This window comes from Dryobates pubescens, chromosome 31, assembly GCF_014839835.1.
Source record: "Dryobates pubescens isolate bDryPub1 chromosome 31, bDryPub1.pri, whole genome shotgun sequence".
NCBI classification, from domain to species: Eukaryota; Metazoa; Chordata; class Aves; order Piciformes; family Picidae; genus Dryobates; species Dryobates pubescens.
The window spans coordinates 10,732,346-10,752,503 of record NC_071642.1 but is presented as its reverse complement, the minus strand read 5'-3'; the positions used below and the strand labels follow the sequence as shown (position 1 = coordinate 10,752,503).

Genomic DNA, 20,158 nt, shown 5'->3' with positions numbered 1-20,158 from the left:
AGCATGGCACCAGGAGCCAGGAGCTCAGCACAAGCTGAGCTGCTTCAGCTGAGGGAAGTGACTGAAGACACCCAAGAGCTGCCCACAGCCGGCACAACACTCACTGCAACCGCTCCTGCTCAGCCTCCATCCAGCACAGGGCAGGTGGAGCAGGTTGCAAAGGCCAGGCCTGCCCTGGCTGGGTGCTCTGAGTGCTTCCAGTTCCTCTCCAATAAAGCCTCTGGCCTGGCTGCTGCTGTGGCTGTCTCGTGTGTCCCAGGTGCCCTACGGCTCCCAGGGAGGGCTCCGGCGGCCGTCGACTTCGGTCTCCACGTGGTACAGCACGTCTGCCAGCGTGTGCTCCACCACTGCCCCCCAGCCCATGTCACTCATCTGCCCAGGGAAGGAAGGACAGGCAGCTGAGGGGCAGGGCAAAGAGGAGCCAGCCCTCACCTGCACCACAGAATGGCTGCACTGCAAGAGACCTTCAGGAGCATCCGCTCCGACCCTTCTCTAATGCTGCCCAGGCTGGGGCTGAACCATGGCCCTCAGCACCGCATCCCTGTGGCTCTGAAACACCTCCAGGGATGGGAATTCACACACCTCCCTGGGCAGCCTGTGCCAGTGGTTGGGAGCCCTTTCAGTGGAGGATTTTCTCCTAATACCCAACCTAAACCTCCCCTGGTCTGAGGACTGCTTCCTCTCACCCTATCACTTGTTACAAGGGAGAAGAGACCAACCCCCACCTGCCTCCGACCTCCTTTCATGGCCTTGGAGGGACTAAGGTCTCCCCTCAGCCTCTTTTTCTCCAAGCTGAACAACCCCAGTTCCCTCAGCTGCTCCTCACCAGACCCCTTACCAGCTTCATTGCCCTTTTCTGGCTCTGCTCCAGGACCACACTGTCCTCCCTGCAGTGTGGGCAGCATCCCAGGGCTGTTTCCCTCCTGATAACATCACTGGGGGGAACCCAGCACCCCCCGCGTCAGAGCCGAGTGAGCTGTTAGGCTGTTTGCCCTTCAGTGCTAACTACAACCCTTCTGGCTCCACTCTCCAAGTACAAAGCCAGATTACAGGCTTGGTCTAAATCAACTGCCCCCACCCCAGGCAGCTCTCAGCCCCCTTCTGGAGCCCTTAGTGGGAGGTAGCCCCAGGGGAGGCAGCAGCAGCTGCCGGTACTCACCGGGCGGTAGGAGATGTCCCTGGGTGGGAACTTGAAATAGGGCCCAAAGTTTATAGACACCTGGGGAAAATATTGGTCATTAACCCCCCTCCCAAAAAGCCATCAGGCCAACTGCTTCACTCTTCAGTCCTCACCCCCTCCTGAGCCTGAGCCCAGCTGCTCCAGGCACAAGGCCACACCACTCCCGCCCCGGGCTGGTTTGATAGAGTCCCTTCATGCCAGTAATTCCATTTCCCCTCTTCCAGGGCCTGACAGCCACCCTGAGTGCCCACACTGTGAGCTGCTAGACCTCAGGAGGGGCCTTTCACAGCCACAGTACTTACTGTGCAGCCTTTGTACAAAGAAATGGCAGGAAAATAAACTCCTTCAAAGATGTCCTGAAAGGCAACCCCCTGGCTGGCACCGTTCTTGAAGAATATGATCTGCAAAGCCAAGGGGAGAGGAGGAGTTGCTCTGCTGCTGCCCTGCTGCACCTCCCTGAGCTCTGCACTGACCCTCAGCAAGCAGCTGAGGCCACACTCCCTTTGCCTGAGGCCACCTACTGCAGTGACAGCCCTGAAGGGCACAGCTGCTTTGCTGAGTTCATCCTTATCACTGCTTGAATCACAGAGGGTTAGGGGTTGGGAGGGACCCCTGGAGAGCAGCCAGTCCAAGCCCCCTGCCAGGGCAGGGGCACCCAGGGCAGGGCACCCAGGAACACATCCAGGTGGGGCTTGGAAGTCTCCAGAGGAGGAGACTCTCTGGGCAGCCTGCTCCAGGCCTCCAGCACCCTCACACCACAGAAGTTTCTCCTCATGCTGAGGTGGAACCTCCTGGGTTCCAGTTTGTGTCCACTGCCCCCTGTCCTATCCCAGGACACAGAGACAGGATCCTGGCCCCTTCCTCCTGACCCCTACCCTTCAGGTATTGATGAACATTGATCAGATCTCCTCTCAGCCTTCTCCTCTCCAGGCTAAACAGCCCCAGGGCCCTCAGCCTTTCCTCATCAGACATGTTCCAGTCCCTTCATCATCCTCACAGCCTCCACTGGCCTCTCTCCAGCAGTTCTCTGGACCTGGGGAGCCCAGAACTGGACACAACACTCCAGCTATGGCCTCACCAGGGCAGAGCAGAGGGGTCAGGAGAACCTCCCATGCCCTGTTGCCCACGTTCTCCTTCATGCACCCCAGGACACCATTGACCTTCTTGGCCACAAGGGCACATTGCTGTCCCATGGATAACTTTTATCTGTGGTCTAACTTTGAGAAGCTCACTCCTGATTGGGATGAAGGACTCCTGATCCACCTCTCCTTGAGTCCTGGGCCCTCCACCTCCCAGTGCTGCCCCTACCTGGCTTCCAGGGGCCTGCTTTAGGCTCTTCTCTGCTTTGTCCACAAAGTCCTTCTCTTCAAAGTACAGGTAGCTTTTGAATTTGATCAAAGCCTGAAACAGCAGAAAAAACCCAACCAGACCTCCAATAAACCTCAGAAATGAGCCAGGAAAATGGCCACCTGGAGGGGCCTTAAAGAGCAGCAGAGCCACAGAAGCCCTGCTGGGGCAGGGGACCCACGAGGAGTGGTTCACACCCCTCCAGGACTTGGGAAGCAGGAGGGGAAGAGGAGCTGAGAGGGGAGGTGTGGGCAAGCTCCCTCAGCAGGCCAGGCAGAGCCTTGCAGAACCTCTGGGTGGTTCTGGGGAGTTGGTTTTCTAGAGATCACCACTGTGGACCTCTCCCCTCTGAACCCCCCAGCCAGCTGCACTCCCCTGGGGCAGCCTGGTTTCCACTGCTGCACCTGGCAGAGATTTAGTCCCAAGGGTGAACCCCACACCTCACCTTGTCTTTGTAGGTGTCAGGCAGTGACTTGGCTGTCTCAGTGTCCTCTGGCAGGCTGATGTAGAAGCCCAGCACATCCCCCTGGCCATAGCCAGAGGAGTAGTGCTTCCCTATGGACTGGTGGAACTTTGTGCCCTTCTTGCTGCGCCAGGAGTAGCTGAACTTGTCGTAGCCCAGAGGGGCCTGGAGGTTCCCTGGGGAAACCAACAGCCCCTGGTGAACATGCAAGGGGAGCAGCAGCACCTCCAGCTGCCCCACTCCAGGGTCTGGAACAGCCACAAACCACAGCTCCCACTTACTACAACCACAGTGGAGAACTGAGTCCAGCCCTGCTGCCCCCAGCACAAGGACATGGACCTGCTGGAGAGGCTCCAGAGGAGGCCACGAAGGTGAGCAGAGGGCTGGAGCCCTGTGGGGACTCCTACAGGGAGTTGGGACTGTTCAGCCTGGAGAACAGGTCTCCAGGGAGACCTTAGAGCAGCCTTCCAGTACCTGAAGAGGGCTACAGGAGAGCTGGGGAGGGACTTTTGGCAAGGGCTGGGGGTGCCAGGACATGGGGCAATGGCTTTGAGCTGGGAGAGGGGAGACTGAGACTGGAGAGGAGGAAGAAATTCTTGAGAGTGAGGAGGGGGAGACACTGGCTCAGGCTGCCCAGGGAGGTTGTGGATGCCCCCTGCCTGGAGCAAGCTGGGCTGGTGGGAAGTGTCCCTGCCTAGGGAGGGGGTTGGCCCTGGATGATCTTTAAGGCCCCTTCCAGCCCACAGCATTCCACGATTCCCTGACTGCAGCACTGAGCAGGGCCCAGCACCCAACAGCACCAAGAGTCCACCCAGAGTACCTGACAAACCCTTTACCTAATGGCTGTGACCAGCCCAGCCTGGCAGCTGTGTCTGGAGGCATCTCATCCATGGAGATTTCGAAGTACCAGGCTCCCTTCCTCACCCCGTGGGAGGCTCGCACCATGGAGTAGCCTTTCTCCCCAACAACTGTCAGCCTGTCATCAGAGATCTTCAGCTGAGGGGCTGGGAGAGAGCAGAGCAGGTGAGCCCAGCAGCTCCTGAGTGACTGCTGGTGTGTGGGGATGACACAGGACAAGAGGAAACACCGGAGTGGATTTGGTGTCTTAAAGCAATTAGGGCTGAACAGGGCTGGGGAGGAGCAGCTGAGGGAGCTGGGGGTGTTCAGGCTGGAGAAGGAGGCTGAGGGGAGACCTCCTTGCTCTCTGCAGCTCCCTGAGAGGAGGCTGCAGTGAGGTGGGGGGTGGGCTCTGCTCCCAAGGAAGAAGTGACAGGATGAGAGGAAAGTCTCAAGTTGCACCAGGGGAGGTTTAGGTTGGACATGAGGAGCAAGTTCTCCTCCAGAAGGGTTCTCAAAGCCTGGCACAGGCTGTCCAGGGAGGTGGCTGAAGCCCCTCCCCTGGGGCTGTTTTGAAGCCTCAGAGAGGTGGTGCTGAGGGCCAAGGCTTAGCTCCAGCCTTGGCAGAGTCAGAGAATGGTTGCACTGGAGGCTCCCAAAGGCCTTTTCCAGCCACGCTGCCTCTGTGACTCCCCGGGAGGCCGAGAGGCAGGGCTGTGAGGTCAGCCCAGGAGAGCAGCTGCAGGTGGTCAGGGAGCTGTGTACCTCGGTCATGCAGGGCCAGGAGGACTCTTTCATAGAGGCAGGCTCTGTACAGGTCCCCAGGAATGGGCTTCCCTGCCCAGCAGTCCAGCTCCAGCTTCTCGGGGTCGGGGGCGTGGGGGTCGGGCTCGGCCAGGATGTAGCGGTAGCCGTCCTTGTTGAAGGGGTGCTCCAGGGGGTAGCCATGGGGGGGCAGACGCTGAGCAGAGAACAAGGGGTCACTGCAAAACACAAAGCTGCTCCTTGGCATCAAGTGGTGGCTGCACAGCACTCAGCTCCACCCAGGGCGAGCTCTCAGAGCTGTGCCTGTGGTGCTCACAGCCCCTGCAGCGCTCTGCTTCCAAGCAGCACCCATCTGAGCGTGGAACTCATCAGGGCTAAGGAACTGGCACCCTGTGACCTCTCAGCAACCCCCCAGAGCTCCACTGTGGCTCTCCAGAGGTCACAGCATGGGTTGGGTCGGGGTAGGTTGGGGTGGGTTGGGTTGGGTGGGACCTCATCCAGTCCCAACCCTCCTGCCATGGGCAGGGATGCCTCCCACCAGCCCAGGCTGCTCAAGGCCTCATCCAGCCCGGCCTTGAACACCCCCAGGGAGGAAGCAGCCACAGCCTCCCTGGACAGCCAGTTCCAGCTGTTCAGCACCAGCTCAGCTCCCCTCTCTCTCACCTTCTGGTTTTCTTGGCTGTCCCTGTGGTGCCTCCATCCTGCTGCTTGCGCTTGGCTCCTCGTCCCTTCCCGCTGCCTCCCGCAGCCATTCCCCCTGGGCACAGAGAGCGGGGCTGAGACAGCTGATGGGCAGAGGGAGCCCCCCAGCATGGAACCTCCACAACCAGCAAGGGGCAGAAGCAGCCAAATCAAACCCAGCCCCTGAGCTCAGGCTCCCTCCTTCCGCTCCCCGCGAGCAAAGCGCGGCCGGACGCAGAGCTCCGCCTCGGGGCCAGCTCCGCCCGGAGGGCAGCTGCCTGAGGTTCAGCCACACAGAGCTCTCCAGGTAGGAATCCACAACCTCCTCTGTCACCCACAAGCTCTCCAGACAGCAGCACTGGGATCCAGCTCCAAAGCAGGATTATTACTCGTGACTCCCGTGGCGATCCCAGCCAGAGGCCGGAGTCCCCTCTGCAACAGCAGCAGAACAAACTCCAACCCTGCAGCCCCACCGGGGTGGCTTCAGCCAAGCCAGCAGCCCAGGGCCAGGCTGGGGGAAGCACTGAAATGTTCATCTAGGAAAGAAGCCACACTTCAAGAGAGGGGCAAAAGGGAGCAGCAGCTGAGGTGTTTCTCTTCAGTACCACCACAGGCAGCGCCGTGGCTGGAGAGCAAATCATTGCCTCTTGCTCAGGAAACCCCAAGGGAGGGAAAGCTTCATGGCAAATGTCACCAACCACCAGGAAAGTGGTAGGGTGGGCTGGCTTGGAAGGGACCTTAAAGATCATCCAGCTCCAACCCCCCCTGCCACAGGCAGGGACACCTCCCCCCCTAGCCCAGGCTGCTCAGGGTCCCCTCCAATCCCCTCGGCTGCCTTTTGCCACCCTTGGCATCCTGATCCCTGCTGACTCCCAAGCAATTCCACCAGCTCAGGGCCTTTTAGGCACTGCATCATAGAATCAGGCAGGGTTGGAAGGGACCACAAGGCTCAGCCAGTTCCAACCCCCCTGCCATGGGCAGGGACACCCCACACTAGATCAGCCTGGCCAGAGCCTCACCCAGCCTGGGCTTAAACACCTCCAGGGCTGGGGCCCCAACCAGCTCCCTGGACAACCCATCCCAGAGCTTCACCACTCTCATGGGGAAGAACTTCCTCCTCCCCTCCAGCCTGAATCTCCCCACCTCCAGCTTCAGTCCACTGTAGATAAACACCTTCCCAAAGCACAGCCTGTGGCAGGACTAAACCCCCAGGCAGCTTTTTAACCAGCCAGTGGAAGGGCCTCAGACCACTGGGGGCAGGACACACACAGCAGAGAGGATTGCAGCTGCAGCTCCACAGCTCAGCCTTTGGGCTCTGCCACTTTGCAATCATTCCTTTGCCTGAATCAACCACAGAGCCAGAGCACTTGAGGTGTGCTGGGGCTACACCACCAGCAGGTCACAGCAGCTGGCAAAGGACATCAGCTCCAAGGAGAAGAGCAGCTTTGGCACCACTCAAGTGGGGCAGAGTATGGCAAGGAGAAGCTGCTGATTGCTGAAGATGAAGGAGGGGGTTGGTGGTTTGTGTCACTGCAATCACTTCTGATTTCTAATTGAATTGAGCTTCTGTGATAACTGAGCTAAGACAACCCCAGAAGAGCTTGGCAAACAAGAATACTTAAGGTTTAGAAGCTGAAAGGTTAAATGTTCACCTCCCAGAGAGGCTCCACCTGCAAGGACAGAAGTGGCAGCAGAGAGTCAGCACCCTGCCAGCAAGCAGCCACAGACCAGGGCAAGGAGTGGAGACAGAGCAGCCCCAGGGGGCTGCAGCCCTGCCTTCAAAAGCCACAAACACCTCCTGGGGGGAAGGACTTCACAGCATGGCTCAGGCTGGAAGGGACCTCACAGATCATCTGCTCCAACCTCCCCCACCATGCCCAAGGACACCTCTCCACCAGACTCAGCTGCTCAAGGCCTCACCCAGCCTGGCCTTCCACACCCCCAGGCAGGAGGCAGCCACAGCCTCCCTGGGCAGCCTGTGCCAGACTCTCAGCACCTTCACACTGAAAAACTTCCTCCTCAGCTCCACTCTAACCCTGCTCTGCCTCAGCTTCAAACCATTCCCCCCTGGCCTGCCTCTGGACACCCTCATGAGAATTCCCTCTGAAGCCTTCCTGCAGGATCCCTTCAGGTACTGGAAAGTAGCTCTGAAGTCCCCCTGGAGGCTTCTCCAGGCTGAGCACCCCCAGCTCCCTCAGCCTGTGCTCCCAGCAGAGCTGCTCCAGCCCTTGGCTCATCTCTGTGCCCCCCTCTGGCCTCACTCCAGCACCTCTGAGTCTTTCTTCTGCTGGGGACACCAGAGCTGGAGGCAGGATTGGAGGTGAGGTCTCAACAGAGCTGAGCAAAGAGGCAGATTCCCCTCTCCTAACTGTGTGAAACTCACAACAGTGCAGCCTTGTGCCCAAAGGAATCTCCTCTCAGTTGATAGCACTGCAGGAAGACTACCAGAGCCATCCCAGGGAGCTTGGCACAGCTGGCAGCACAGCTGGCAGCCCCCAGAGGGGCCAGGGGTCAAATGTGGGCAGTGATTAGGAGGAACTGCAGCAGTTTCAGACCTCAGAGGGAGGAGAACAGGGAATAACACCAAAACCATTGTGGAAGACAACTGCCAAGCAGAGCTTCCTTGAAAGCACCTTCCTGGAGCTGGCCACCAAGAAGGAAGGCTCCCAGGGAGGTGAAAGGAACCTCCCTCAGCAGCAGGGCCCAGTGGGGCTGGCTGGGTGTGCTCTGAGCACAAAAGAGGACTGGGAAAACACAGCTCAGTCCCAGCCCCCCCCGAACTTGCCATTCAAGTTGCCACTGGTGGACACAGCACTGTTCTGCTTCTGGTTGTCATAGGCAGGGCCAATATTGGCAAGGTCCTGAAAGAGATAAAACCAAACCTGCTGCATGGACTTGGTCAAACCTACCCCAAGCCTGCCCAGGAGCTCCAAACCATCTCCTGGCACAGCACAGCCTTGCCATGGGATCTGGCCAGGCTTTGCTCTCAGCTGACTGAGAGTCCTCAGCCCTCCCTCCCCACACCCCCAGCAGCCTTTCCCTCCATCTCCAGTCACCTACTTGGTCTAGAAGTCCAAACTTGGGGTAGTCCTCCTCTGGGTCTTTGCTCCCTGGGTCTGGATGCTCCTTCACCAAGAAGACATCTCTCTCTTTGCACTAAAGCAGAGCAGGAGCTGAATGCAGGCAGGGCCAGGGCAGGCCAAGCTCATTCACATATTGACAGCAACTGCACAGGAAGCATCAGAGCCTCCACCAGCCCTCAGCACACATCAGTGCCACAGCTGCAGCATGTCACAACCTGCCCTCCAACACTTCCAGGGAGAGAAGGCTCCAGGCACACCTCAGAGCAGCTTCCCAGGAGACAGGAGGCTCCAGGAGAGCTGGGGAGGGACTGTGGACAAGGGCTGGGAGTGACAGGCCAAGGGACAATGGCTTTGAGCTGGGAGAGAGGAGACTGAGAGTGGAGAGGAGGAAGAAATTGTTGAGTGAGGCTGGGGAGACTCTGGCACAGGCTGCCCAGGGAGGCTGTGGCTGCCTCCTGCCTGGGGGTGTTCAAGGATAAGGTCTTGAGCAGCCTGGGCTGGGGGGAGGTGTCCCTGCCCAGGGCAGGGGCTGGGAACTGGATGAGCTTTGGGGTCTCTTCCAACCCATTCTAGGAACCCAAGACCTGCCTGCAGCAGACCCTGCAGGGGCTCCACTCCCCACACTTACCATGGTTTTGACAATATTGTTAGGCCAGGTCATCTTCCCAGGCCTCTGCCTGGTTGTCATGCACTCCCAGTACTTGTCAATGAAGGGGATAATGTCCTGCAAAAGAGCAGAAAGCCAACCTGAGCCTGGCCAGCCTGGGCCTGGAAGTCTTCCTTGCTGCCTGAGCTTGCTGCTCCCTCCAGCCAGGGCAGGGTTCTGCAAGAGCCAAACCTTATCTTTGGAGAACATGGTCTTGGGGTGCTCATCCTGGGTCCTGGACTGCCATGTCAGGTTGGCCAGGGCACTAAGGCACATCTCCTTCAGATCTTCAAAACACAAACACAGCAGCAGCTAGAGGAGGATCAGACCTAGGCAGCAAAGACTAGAGACAGCTCCCACACTACCTGCAAGAGGCCTCTGAGGGTCCCTCCCAACCCAGTGCAAGCTGTGAATCACAGCATGGCTCAGGCTGGAAGGGACCTCACAGATCATCTGCTCCACCCTCCTGCCATGCCCAGGGACACCTCTCAGCTACACTCAGCTGCTCAAGGCCTCACCCAGCCTGGCCTTCAACACCCCCAGGGAGGAGGCAGCCACAGCCTCCCTGGGCAGCCTGTGCCAGACTCTCACCACCCTCACACTGAAGAACTTCTTCCTCAGCTCCACTCTAACCCTGATCTGCCTCAGCTTCAAACCCTTCCCCCTTGGCCTGGCTCCAGAAACCCTCAGGAAAAGTCTCTCTGCAGCCTTCCTGCAGGATCCCTTCAGGTCCTGGCAGGCAGCTCTGAGGGCTCCCTGGAGCCTTCTCCTCTCCAGGCTACACAGCCCCAGCTCCCTCAGCCTGTGCTCCCAGCAGAGCTGCTCCAGCCCTTGGCTCATCCCTGTGGCCCCCTCTGGCCTCCCTCCAGCAGCTCTGTGTCCTCCTTCTGCTGGGGGCACCAGGCCTGGACACAAACCCTCCCAAGCCCTGGCCCAGGCCAGCAGCCCTCACTGACCACAAGCCCTTCACCATCTCAGCAGCAGCAGCAAAACTCCAGAACGTTTTTTTTTCCTCCCCCAGAGCCCTTCCCATGCTGTGAAGACAAAATGAAGCCCCTGGGATCACCCTGCACACATGGCAGGGGAGCACTCACTTGCTTGTTTCCTTAGGAAGTAGGTGTTGCCACTGTGGTGGCAAACGTTGCAGTGGAAGCTGTAGTTGGTCATGAAGGGCAGGCAGGAGCTGGAAGAGAGCAGAGAGCTCTGTGAGGGCCTCACTGCCACAGGGTCAGCCAGGAACTGACCTCCACCCTGTGGAGTTGAGAAATCAGCTCTTCCAGGTTAACAGATTCATCATTTCCCCTCTCTCCCTCCCTCTGCAGAGGGTCAGTGCTGCTCTCATCAGCTGAGGTTAGAATAGAATAGAATAGAATAGACCAGGTTGGAAGAGACCTTCAAGATCATCACCTCCAACCTATCACCCAACACCACCTAATCAACTAACCCATGGCACCAAGCACCCCAGCAAGTCTCCTCCTGAACACCTCCAGTGATGGTGACTCCACCACCTCCCTGGGCAGCACATCCCCAGGGCCAATCACTCTCTCTGTGTAGAACTTCTTCCTGACCTCCAGTCTGAACCTCCCCTGGCACAGCTTGAGACTGTGTCCTCTTGTTCTGGTGCTGGGTGGCTGGGAGAAGAGGCCAACCTCTGCCTGGCTACAACCTCCCTTCAGGCAGTTGTAGAGAGCAATGAGGTCTCCCCTGAGCCTCCTCTTCTCCAGGCTAAGCAACCCCAGCTCCCTCAGCCTCTCCTCACAGGGCTGTGCTCAAGGCCTCTCCCCAGCCTTGTTGCCCTTCTCTGGACACCTTCAAGTCTCTCAATGTCCTTCCTAACCTGAGGGGCCCAGAACTGGACACAGGACTCCAGGTGTGGCCTCAGCAGTGCTGAGCACAGGGCACAATGACCTCCCTGCTCCTGCTGGCCACACTCTTCCTGATGCAGGCCAGGATGCCATTGGCCGCCTTGGCCCCCTGGGCACACTGCAGGCTCCTGTTCAGCCCACTATCAACCAGCACCCCTAGGTCCCTCTCTGTGTGGGAGCTCTCAGCCACTCTGCCCCCAGCCTGTAGCACTGCCTGGGGTTGCTGTGGCCAAAGTGCAGCCCCTGGATGTGTTCAATCCCCTGCTGTTTAGCCTGGACACCATGGAAAGCCACAAAGCTCTTGGGGGAAAGCATCAGCAAGCCAAGTGTCCTCAGCCTGTCCTCAGGGAAGCTTTAGAGGCAAAATACAACCAAGAGTTCTTCTGTTAATGAATCTCAGATCATTTCCCACCCAGGCTCCAGGCAGAGCTAAGAAAGTTTCCTTTCCTTCATTTTGTGTTCACAGCAGCTGCAGCCTGAATCCCCTCTGCTTCCCAAACCCCATTCCCAGCCCCCTCCCAGGGCAGCTCTGACAGTGCCAGGCCTGGACAAAGATGTTTTCAAGCTGAGATGTGCAGCCACAAACACCTCCTGCTGTGCTGGCCTCAGCTTTTGGTGTTGACACAAGGCAGCAGTGCCCAAAGCCCTGGGGGAGGTTCTGCTGCTTGGGGATTGCACACTCTCAGTATTTGATAGACTCAGAACTGTCAGGGCTGGAAGGGCTCAGCCAGTCCCAGCCCCCTGCCATGGGCAGGGACACCTCACACCACAGCAGGTTGCTCACAGCCACCTCCAGCCTGGCTGCAAACACCTCCAGGCAGGAGGCTTCCACCACCTCCCTGGGCAGCCTGTGCCAGGCTCTCACCACCCTCCTGGGGAACAACTTCTTCCTCACATCCAATCTCAATCTCCCCACTTCTACTTTTGCTCCATCCCCCCCCAGTCCTACCCCTCCCTGACACCCTCCAAAGTCCCTTCCCAGCTTCCCTGGAGCCCCTTCAGAGCTCCCTTTGCCCTAGCCCCAGAGTGCAGCAGGGCTACCCACGTGGTGTCAATGCCAAAGGTGTCTGCTGTGAACCACTTGGTGCAGATGCCACACTGCAGCTCGATCTCCCCCAGCTGCCTCCCGTTCTCCTCGTCCACGGAGCCTGCCTGAGCCTCCAGCACCTCTGAGCTGTCCCCAGCAGCCTCCTGCAAGCAGAGCAGAGCAGAGCAGAGCAGCAGGCTGGGACTGAGTCAGACAAGAGAGAGATTCTGTGCAGCACCCTGTTGAGGCAGGAGGGCCTAGAGGGCAGCAAGACTTTCTGCCCCTCCCTCCTAACACACAGCCTGGGCTGGGCCTGTTCTGTGGACTCAGCACTGATCAGATGGGGAAGGATTCCATCCCCAAGATAACTCTTCAAAGAACTAACACTGGAGCTGCTATCAGGATGCAAAGTCCTCCTCATCTGAACCACAGCATCAGGCTCAGGGGTTGCTTTTTGAGCCTTCTCACCTTCTGTGTCTTCCTCTGAGCCCTGACTCAGTACTCTTGGAGACCTGAGGATGTTTGTTAGTCCTAACACCTCAGGCACTGCCAGACACCTGTTTGTCAAACAGAAACATTTCACCCTCTCAAGAGGAGGCCTGCACCTGCCCTTCACCTGCAGCACCAGGGCTGTCCTTCACCTTTGCAGCTCCCTGTCAGCTGTGCAAGGACCTGAGCCCACCATCAAACCAGAACCAAACAAGGAACAGCTGGTGAGGGTAAAAACAAAACCACAAATGAAGGGGGGAGGGGAGAGGGTGAGCCCCAAGGACAAGGCTCAACCTCTGCCTGCAATGAGCCTCGAGAGGAGGGAGAGTTTCCCAGGCCAGGATCCCCAGCCCACACAGCATCCACCACAAGGGCAGCTCTGCTGCAGGGACAAACGAGTCCAGGAGCCAGGCAGCAGCCTGCCCAGGGGGTAGGGGCACAGCACAGGCAGCGTTGGCTGCTCTCTTGCTCTCCACCTGTCCTCTCTCCACAGAGCTCACACCGTGCACTTGGGTCTCTCCCACAGCCACCTACCAGAGCATCCTTCCCGTTGGCTGACTCTGTCTCCAGAGCTGTGGTGACATCGACCAGGGCAGCATCCCCCCTGTGAGAGCAGAAACGGCTATCTGAGAGGGGCCCCGCCAAGACCCCGGGCTAACCACAGCAGGGCAGAGCCTCCCTGCGGCCTGCTGCGACCTGCGGCTGCTCCCCCGGGGCCCGGCGTGAACGGCGGCAGCCCGGCCCCAGGACCTGCTGCGGCTGCTCCCCCGGGGCCCGGCGTGAACGGCGGCAGCCCGGCCCCAGGACCTGCTGCAGCTGCTCCCCCGGGGCCCGGAGTGAACGGCGGCAGCCCGGCCCCAGGACCTGCTGCGGGCTGCGGCTGCTCCCCCGGGGCCCGGAGTGAACGGCAGCAGCCCGGCCCCAGGACCTGCTGCGGCTGCTCCCCCCGGGGCCCGGAGTGAACGGCGGCAGCCTGGCCCCAGGACCTGCTGCGGCTGCTCCCCCCGGGGCCCGGCGTGAACGGCGGCAGCCCGGCCCCAGGAACTGCTGCAGCTGCTCCCCCCGGGGCCCGGAGTGAACGGCGGCAGCCTGGCCCCAGGACCTGCTGCGGCTGCTCCCCCCGGGGCCCGGCGTGAACGGCGGCAGCCCGGCCCCAGGACCTGCTGCGGCTGCTCCCCCGGGGCCCGGCGTGAACGGCGGCAGCCTGGCCCCAGGACCTGCTGCGGCTGCTCCCCCGGGGCCCGGCGTGAACGGCGGCAGCCCGGCCCCAGGACCTGCTGCGGGCTGTGGCTGCTCCCCCGGGGCCCGGCGTGAACGGCGGCAGCCCGGCCCCAGGACCTGCTGCGGCTGCTCCCCCGGGGCCCGGCGTGACCGGCGGCAGCCCGGCCCCAGGACCTGCTGCGGCTGCTCCCCCGGGGCCCGGCGTGAACGGCGGCAGCCTGGCCCCAGGACCTGCTGCGGCTGCTCCCCCGGGGCCCGGCGTGAACGGCGGCAGCACGGCCCCAGGACCTGCTGCGAGCTGCGGCTGCTCCCCCGGGGCCCGGCGTGAACGGCGGCAGCCTGGCCCCAGGACCTGCTGCGGCTGCTCCCCCGGGGCCCGGCGTGAACGGCGGCAGCACGGCCCCAGGACCTGCTGCGGGCTGCGGCTGCTCCCCCGGGGCCCGGCGTGAACGGCGGCAGCACGGCCCCAGGACCTGCTGCGAGCTGCGGCTGCTCCCCCGGGGCCCGGCGTGAACGGCGGCAGCACGGCCCCAGGACCTGCTGCGGCTGCTCCCCCGGGGCCCGGCGTGAACGGCGGCAGCCCGGCCCCAGGACCTGCTGCGGCTGCTCCCCCGGGGCCCGGCGTGAACGGCGGCAGCCCGGCCCCAGGACCTGCTGCGGCTGCTCCCCCGGGGCCCGGCGTGAACGGCGGCAGCCCGGCCCCAGGACCTGCTGCAGCTGCTCCCCCCGGGGCCCGGCGTGAACGGCGGCAGCCTGGCACACACTGCGCCCTCCCGGGCAACACGAGCCGGAGAGCCTGGGCATTCCCGGTGCCGCTGGGACGGAAGGACCACCCAGAACCCCCCCAGCTTCCCCGGGGACAGGACCGGGACCCCCCCGCGCCCCGCAGGGTTTCCATGGCAGAGGGATGCGGGGGGGATCCCGGGCCTGCGCGGGCCAGAGGCGCGCACCATACCCGCTCTCGGCGTCGGCAGCGGCCGGTTCCGGCGGGGCCGGAGGCTCCGCGGCGGGAGGATCCGGGGCGGGCTCGGCACCCTCGGGCGCAGCAGCCACAGCCCCGGGGACAGCCGCAGCCGCCGCCGCCATCGTCCCGCGGGGCCGCGCTCTCGCGAGAGGAGGCGGCGCAGGTCTCGCGAGACTTCCCCGCTTCAAACGGTAACGGCGGCGCTCGGCGAGGGCGGGCGGAGCAGTGTCGCCGCCTGCTGGCTACCTCTGGGAACAACACCGTGACGTCACCCTGCTCTGCCGTGACATCACCCTGCTCGGCCAGGACCTCCTCCTGCTCTGCCCTGGCATCACCCTGCTCGGCCAGGACCTCCCCCTGCTCTGCCCTGGCGTCACCCTGCTCTGCCATGACATCACCCTGCTCTGCCCTGGCGTCACCCTGCTCTGCCGTGACATCACCCTGCTCGGCCAGGACCTCCTCCTGCTCTGCCCTGGCATCACCCTGCTCTGCCGTGACATCACCCTGCTCGGCCAGGGCCTCCCCCTGCTCTGCCCTGGCGTCACCCTGCTCTGCCGTGACATCACCCTGCTCGGCCAGGACCTCCTCCTGCTCTGCCCTGGCATCACCCTGCTCTGCCGTGACATCACCCTGCTCGGCCAGGGCCTCCCCCTGCTCTGCCCTGGCGTCACCCTGCTCTGCCGTGACATCACCCTGCTCTGCCGTGACATCACCCTGCCCGGCCAGGACCTCCCCCTGCTATGCCCTGGCGTCACCCTGCTCTGCTGTGACATCACCCTGCTCGGCCAGGGCCTCCCCCTGCTCTGCCGTGACATCACCCTGCTCGGCCAGGGCCTCCCCCTGCTCTGCCCTGGCGTCACCCTGCTCTGCCGTGACATCACCCTGCTCGGCCAGGACCTCCTCCTGCTCTGCCCTGGCATCACTCTGCTCTGCCCTGGCATCACCCTGCTCGGCCAGGACCTCCTCCTGCTCTGCCCTGGCGTCACCCTGCTCTGCCCTGGCGTCACCCTGCTCGGCCAGGACCTCCCCCTGCTCTGCCCTGGCGTCACCCAGCCAAAGCCAGGGAGCCCAGTGCCCAGCAGGGCAGGAGGATGCCATCAGTAGCTCCCGTGGGCTCCCCTCTGACGGTGGCCCTGTGGCAGGGGATTCCGCGGGAAGGCTGAGCTGTTTCCCCTCCCAAAGGAGGAGCAGCACCTCCCCAGCCGCTACTCTGTGAAACCCTCTTGCTGGGAGGGCTGGGAGACGTGTGGGACCTCCCTGCTCGGCTCCTCACACCTCGGGGGTCTGGGGACAGCTGTGCCGGGGGTAACACCTGGCCATGTGTCCCCATGGCTGCACTTGCTCCTCTGTGACACTCACCCATCACCCCCCTCTGCTTGGACCTGCAGCATCCTTGCCCTGACGCATCCCTCCAAGGCTTGTCCTCGGGCAAGGCTCATCCAAGGATGGTGCCCAGCTGGCATCACCCCCCTGCACCCAGCGGTACAGGTTCTGTTGTCCTGTCCTGCACCCTGTACCCTCGCAGGGAGAAGGGCAACCGAGGAGGGGGAGATCCTTGCCTGGATGGGGCTGGGGGAGTGACAGGGATGATATCCAAGGGTACCAGAGGTCCTGGTTCCCTTCTCCAAGGAGTAGGACAGGACCACTGCTGGTGGGTGCTGGGGTCAGTTGTGTCCCCATACAGCAAGGGGGTGGCTACTCCCCCCCAACATGGCAGAGATGGAGAGGGCTGGTGGTGGCGAGAAGCCCAGGAAGGAGGAATGGAGAAAGGGATGGGGAGAAGGAGAAGATGGAGGGATGGAGAGTGAGGCAGGGAGGGAAGGATGGGGAGAAGGAGAAATGCAGAAAGGGAGGAACGGGGGAGATGAACTGGGGGCTGGAGGAGAGGAGGATGGAGATAGGGACGAAGGGAGAGAGCGAGGGAGGGATGAGAATAGGGACGGGGAGAATAGGGGAGGGCGGGGAGTGGGGGGTCGGGGCGGGGGGGAGGGGGCAGCCGGGGCCACCCAGGGCGGTGCTCGGGGCCGCAGTACAAATAGAACGGTTGCGAGCGGCCCCTGCAGCCATGAGGGTCCCGCTGCGCTCCGCGCTGGTTTACGCCCTCGTCCTGCTCCGCCTGGGCTGCGCACACACCCGGGCACCCACCTGGGCACCGACATGGGCAACCCCCCGCGCCCCTCCGCGATGTCCCGCGCTGATGCTGCAGCTGCTCCGCGACCCCCCCGCCCCGCTCCGCGCCGTCGCCGCCGCTGCCTTCAGCATCTCCCCGCACGGTAAGCTGGGGCTAATGCCCCGGACATCCCTGTCCCGGGACTGGCACCGTCCCCGGAACCCTTTACCATTCTGGGGTATGCCTGTCCTGGTATTGGCGCTGTCCCCAGGGATGCCTGTCCTTGGGACCGGCACCACCCCCGGGACTGCAGCGTCCCTGGGCATCCCTGTCCTGGGACCCAAATTGTCCCTAGGCATCCCTATCCAGGGACCAGCACCGTCCCCGGGATTCGCATCGAGCCTGAGCATCCCCGTGCCGAGACTGTCACTGGGGCCGCCACCGTCCCCGAGCATCCCTGTCCCCGGGACTGGCGCTGTCCCCACGCTCGGGGGGTGCTGCATGGGGGACCGTGCCCTGGCAGCACCCGCGGCCGCCGTCCCCTGCCATGCTGGCACGTCCCGGTGGAGCCAGCGGGTCCCTCACCCTGCTCCTTGCGTTTCAGTCTCCCTGCAGAACGGCTCCCGCTGGACGCTGGCCTTCGACATGTCCTCCCTGTCCAGCAGCCAGGACGTGAGCCTTGCCCAGATCCGTCTCCACCTGCCCGACGTCTCCCCCTCTCAACACATGTCCCTCGACATCTACCACAGCCAGCGGCAGAGCTGCCCGGACGACGACGAGACCTGTGCCCCGCAGCTCTTCCTGGGCACCGTGGCTGGCAGACCCACTTCCATCCAGAAATCCTGGAAAATCTTTGAGGTCACCAACGTGCTCCGGACCTGGCTCCACCAAGCCGTGCTCCCTGGGCTCCATCATCCCACGGGAGGGGAGGGGAGCGAATCTGCTGCCCCGGCCACCACCACCACGCCCTCCCCCACCACCAGTGACGCTGGCCCCGAGGAGCCCCTGGACGGGACGAACAGAGTCCTGCTGCTCGTCTTCTCCAAGGACAAGTCTCCAGAAGACCACAGCCTGATCAAGACAGCAGAGACCTCCAAGCACGTCATGCGTGACTGCTCCCCGGCCACCGGGGCTCGCCGGCACCGCAGGAACAGGAAGGAGAAGCAGAGGATCAGAGTGAGCAATGCCACCGGTGGCAGCGCGGGGGAGGAGGGCAGGCCCCTGTGCAGGAGGGTGGACATGATGGTGGACTTCCAGAAGACCGGCTGGGACAGCTGGATCGTCCACCCCAAGAAGTACAACGCCTACCGGTGCGAGGGGCGGTGCCCGTCGCCCGTGGACGAGACCTTCAAGCCCACCAACCACGCCTACATACAGGTAAGAGCGGGCTGCCGCCTCTGCTCCCCCCCACGCCCTCCCCCCAGCCCCGCTGGCCCCACGCCCTGTGGTGATGCTTTGCCTTTCTGCTGTCTCCCCGCAGAGTCTGCTGCAGCTCTACAAGCCCAACCACGTGCCCTGCCCTGTCTGCTCCCCGGTCAGGATGAGTCCCCTCTCCATGCTCTACTTGGAGAAGGGGAAAGCGGTCATCCGGCACCACGAGGACATGGTCATCGAGGAGTGTGGCTGCAACTGAGCCCAGCCCTGCCCCTGCTGGCAAGGGGCACGGCTCTGCCCACAGACTGGCCCCGAGGGCTGCCCGCCCCCCGCACGCCCGGCGTGGGCTGTCTCTGAAGCCCACGGAGGCTGCCGAAGCTCTGGCTGTGCCAGGGCAAGGAGGGGGCTGCCCACTGGCGGCTCTGCAGCACTACACTGCCACAATGCGAGGACAGATCCCGGCTCTGTGTGACAAAGGACATCAGACATCTCCCTGCTGGCGGCGCCGGGGCAGTTGGGTGCCCAAGGGCTGTGTTTACCTGGGTGGCACAGCGCTGGCAGCTGGTGCCTGCCCAGGCAGCTGAGGGCTGGTGCTGCTCTGCAGAGCAAGGAGCTGGGGCACAGGGCTGGAGCTGTGGCAGTGCTGCTCTCTGCCACGACATGGTGCCCGTGGCCATGCCCCTTTGGGCCGCCACAGGACTCGCTGGTGGCCAGGGGCTCCTGGCAGGACACTGCAGCACTGCTGCAGCTTTCTGGGGTTCAGGCATTTCTCTTGAGGCCTCTGTTCTATGTCAATTAAAACTCTGGCAGGTTTCTATGCCAATTAACCCAAATTAAAGTGTTGGACCTGTGTCTGGAGCTCCCACACGCAGCACCAGGTGGGAAGGGGTTTGTCACAGCCCTCTCCTGCCCTGGGCATCACCCCAAGAGGGATGGAGCCAGAAGGAGCTGGCTGGCAGCAGGTGGGGAGGCAGCAACCTCCACCATACACCCTCCATGCCCAGGACTATGCAGGGAGAGATGCAAAAGATGGATCTGGGGCTCCTGCATCCCTCTCCAAAGCATCAGGAACCAAAGAGGGTTGGGACAGGCCAACGAGGTGCCCCTGAAAACTGGGTAGCCCCATGGTTGGGTTTGGTGCCCTCTCAGGCCTCCAGCAAGCCTTCAACATCTCAGCTCAGACCATTTTCCTCTGTAAAACCACAGCTTGGCTCAGACCTTTTCCCCCACTCGTCAGATGGGGAGGCAGGGAAGGGGTCAGGGGTGTAAAATCCAACAATAAATTCCATGTCTTAAACACCTGGCAAGGTCCTGCTGCTCTCCACGGCCCATTTTTTGCTGCTGAATGGTTTCTCAGGGCACAATTTCCCCTCCCCTCTCCCATCTCTCTGCACGTCTGCTGCAGCCAGAGGTTCTTCCAGCTCTGGGATCATCTCTGGGTGCAGCCTGCATCCGGGGTGGGTGGGATGCTGCCAGAGCTTGCTGGAGCAAAGAGCTTCCCCAAGATGGGGCAAAAGATGCTCCTCAACAGCTCCCTGAGCAGGAGAGCTCACACGAGAGGAAGAAGAAGCTGCTCCCACCCCGGTGGGGGGGATTGGTCCAGAGCAAGCAGGGAAGGACCTGCAGGTGCTGTAGATGGGGGGAAAGAGAGGTGCCCACCTTTATTCACCCCCCCAGAGCAAGGGAAGGGCCATGCCCTCCAACAGCAATGAGCAGTGGCTGGTGCAGGCAGCTCTGCATCACTCACCACCCCCACCCCCCAATGGGTGATGGTGCTGGGGGTTGGAGAGGGGCAGCTCAAGTGATGCCCAGGGTCTTGAGTGCCCCCAGGATGTCCATGCCCCCCTGGGGATGCTCCTTCTGGGGCAGTGAGGGTCAGTCCCCAGGTTTGGCCAAGCTCACCTCATTGCAGCCCCAGCCATGGGTCTGGGCTCCCCCAGCTGCTTCCTATGGCTGTGAAAAGGGGGGGTGGGGGGGGTGGGGTTGGGGAGGGTATACCCCTGGCACGGGGACACACTGCTGGTCCCCAGCTGCACCTAGCAGAGGGGACGAGCAGGACCCCAGGCGACAGGGCTGGCAGCGGCTGGCCCAGGTGGCCCTGCAGGA

General features: G+C 62.2%; 2 protein-coding genes across 2 annotated transcripts; one reads left to right on the top strand and one right to left on the bottom strand.

Moving 5' to 3' along the window:
- Positions 1–12: 12 nt before the first annotated feature.
- ASH2L (ASH2 like, histone lysine methyltransferase complex subunit) lies at positions 13–14,706 on the bottom strand. The gene is made up of 16 exons (XM_054175081.1): positions 14,560–14,706; positions 12,918–12,987; positions 11,913–12,058; positions 10,097–10,185; positions 9,195–9,289; positions 8,985–9,080; positions 8,334–8,429; positions 8,059–8,134; positions 5,256–5,349; positions 4,593–4,810; positions 3,827–3,994; positions 2,973–3,166; positions 2,489–2,581; positions 1,483–1,581; positions 1,160–1,219; positions 13–372 (listed from the first exon to the last, which is right to left on the bottom strand). Exons 1-16 carry the CDS (start codon positions 14,688–14,690, stop codon positions 265–267), a joined length of 1,833 nt encoding a protein of 610 aa, XP_054031056.1. The 5' UTR covers positions 14,691–14,706; the 3' UTR covers positions 13–264.
- Positions 14,707–16,633: 1,927 nt separating this feature from the next.
- Positions 16,634–18,311, top strand: LOC104301287 (nodal homolog). The gene is made up of 3 exons (XM_054175208.1): positions 16,634–16,841; positions 17,283–18,055; positions 18,159–18,311. The coding sequence occupies exons 1-3, from the start codon at positions 16,634–16,636 to the stop codon at positions 18,309–18,311; spliced, it is 1,134 nt and encodes a 377-aa protein (XP_054031183.1).
- Positions 18,312–20,158: the final 1,847 nt, after the last annotated feature.